The 2440-nt window shown below is 46.5% G+C and overlaps 1 protein-coding gene across 1 annotated transcript in view; it reads right to left on the bottom strand.

The window, feature by feature from the left end:
* Positions 1-1633, bottom strand: part of LOC117940489 (E3 ubiquitin-protein ligase TRIM47-like) — a gene marked incomplete at its 3' end in the record, with an annotated part of 2398 nt that extends 765 nt beyond the window's left edge. The window contains exons 1-2 of the mRNA XM_034865752.1: positions 1516-1633; positions 54-482 (exon numbers count right to left, since the gene is read on the bottom strand). Coding sequence (XP_034721643.1) covers positions 54-482; positions 1516-1629 — 543 coding nt within the window. The remainder of the gene's footprint in view (positions 1-53; positions 483-1515) is intronic.
* Positions 1634-2440: the final 807 nt, after the last annotated feature.

The raw sequence follows: 2440 nt of genomic DNA, 5'->3' as shown, positions 1-2440 counted from the left end.
CACAGACACACACACAGACACACACAGACACACACAGACGCGTTTCCTGTCACCTCCAGCAGGCGGCGGTGCACGCGGCAGGTGCGCCCGCGCAGGGCGTCCTGCGGCGTCATCAGCGGGTGTTTGGCGTAGAAGGGCGTGCGCTGGTGCGGCTGCAGGTGCAGCGAGCAGTACGAGGCGGTGCAGGTGAGGCAGGAGCTCACGGCCGGCTGCTTCAGGCCCGTGCACACGTCACACCACACCACGTCCTCTCCGGGCGCCGCCGCCGGGTCGTCGGGGGTCGCCCCGGGCGCCGGCACCCCGGGCGCCGGCACCCCGGGCGCCGGGGGGGGCCCCGCGGCGCCGTAGCGGCTCTGCTGGAACTTCTCGGCGATGAGAGCGAAGACTTTGTTGACGCTGAGCTGAGGGCGCTCGTCGAACTGGCGCTTGCAGAGAGGACACGTGCACGCCGCGCCGGACGCCCAGTAACCCCCGATACACGCCTGCAGAGACACGAGAAGAAGAAGAAGAAGAAACATTAAAAACACAACAGCAAGACAAGAGAAGAAGAAGAAATGTTAAAAACTCTGCTGTTCACGTACATTAAAGGGTAATTTCGATTTTCTTTGAACCTGGACTCTATTTCCCATCATGCATTTGTGTCCGAGTGTCTGATGGAACTACAATGTCTTAAACTGGTCTAAGCCGTAATGTAACCCTACAGGACAACATTATGGGATGGATCCCTACAGAGATAGACCTTTAAGTTGAACATGAAACAGAAATCACCATCACCAAACCCACCAGACTCCATGTAAATAATCACTACTTTTATCATCGTGAAACACACTTCATTCAAAGTGGACAGAAACTAAATAAAACTACCAAAAGCCGTCTTGGTTCATCTTTCTACTGTTCCAACAATCACCACTCTGGTCTGGTTGGAATAAACTCTTAATTCACCCATTTACATGTGGAGATATGCTGCTCTATAAATGCTAAAAGTAGTGATTATTTACATGGAGTCTGGTGGAGATATGTTGCTCTATACACGCTAAATGTAGTGATTATTTACATGGAGTCTGGTGGAGATATGCTGCTCTATACACGCTAAAAGTAGTGATTATTTACATGGAGTCTGGTGGAGATATGCTGCTCTATACACGCTAAAAGTAGTGATTATTTACATGGAGTCTGGTGGAGATATGCTGCTCTATACACGCTAAAAGTAGTGATTATTTACATGGAGTCTGGTGGAGATATGCTGCTCTTTACACACTAAAAGTAGTGATTATTTACATGGAGTCTGGTGGAGATATGCTGCTCTGTACACGCTAAAAGTAGTGATTATTTACATGGAGTCTGGTGGAGATATGCTGCTCTATACATGCTAAAAGTAGTGATTATTTACATGGAGTCTGGTGGGTAAGATTAGACAGAATTCAGTTTTAAGGAGAACATGTCTGTCTATGAGTGTAATTGTGTGCGTGTGTGTCTGTCTATGGGTGTGTGTGTGTGTGTGTGTGTGTGTGTTACCTGACAGAAGTTGTGTCCACAGGGAGTGGAGACTGGTTGGTTGAACAGATCCAGACAGATGGAGCAGGTTAACTCCTGCTCTGAGAACAGATCTGGGAGCGCTGCCTCCGCCATCGTCACCCTGGAAACAGGGGGTGGTTATAGAGATGTAAACCCCCATGGTGGACAAGGAAAGGGGCGGGACTTCCCACCTGTACACTGTCCCTCTAAAGCCTGCCCCACCTGTACACTGTCCCTTTAATGCCCCCCCCCCCCCCTGCATGGGTTAGTAGCTTTATGCGTTTGATCCTAAAGTTATTCAGACGGACCGGCTCAGACAGCATTCCTACACACACACACACACACACACACACACACACACACACACACACACACACACACACACACACACAGCTATGTGTATTTCTTTTAATCATATCAAATCCTATTTTTTATATCAGTTGAGCTGCTCAACAACCTTTCCAGTAACCCCCGGCAACAGCAAACTCATTTTTTACAACAATTAATAACCAAAAAGTGATTATTAGAAACAAGGGACTGTCATACTGAACGTGTCCAGAAGATCACAGCTGAACATGTCTTTATGCTAAGCTAAGCTAAACTAAGCTTCTTTAGTTAAAAGCAGAAATAACAAATGTCATTCACACAATTTTAGATCCATTTAAAGTGTGCGGTTGGTATTATATCCCTCATTTAATAATAATAATGATGATAATACCTCTGATCTGTCACTTTAATCATCGGACCAAACCTACCAGACTCCATGTAAATAATCACTACTTTTAGTGTGTGAAACACACTTTATTCAAAGTAGACAGAAACTAAATAAAACTACCAAAAGCCATCAACAATCACCACTGTGGGCTGGTTGAAATACACTCTTATTCATTCATTTACATGCAGCTCAATACAAGCTAAAAGTAGT

Source organism: Etheostoma cragini, unplaced genomic scaffold (assembly GCF_013103735.1).
Source record: "Etheostoma cragini isolate CJK2018 unplaced genomic scaffold, CSU_Ecrag_1.0 ScbMSFa_2606, whole genome shotgun sequence".
NCBI lineage: Eukaryota > Metazoa > Chordata > Actinopteri > Perciformes > Percidae > Etheostoma > Etheostoma cragini.
The sequence above is the reverse complement of the archived record's forward strand: the minus strand, read 5'-3'. Positions and strand labels throughout refer to the sequence as shown.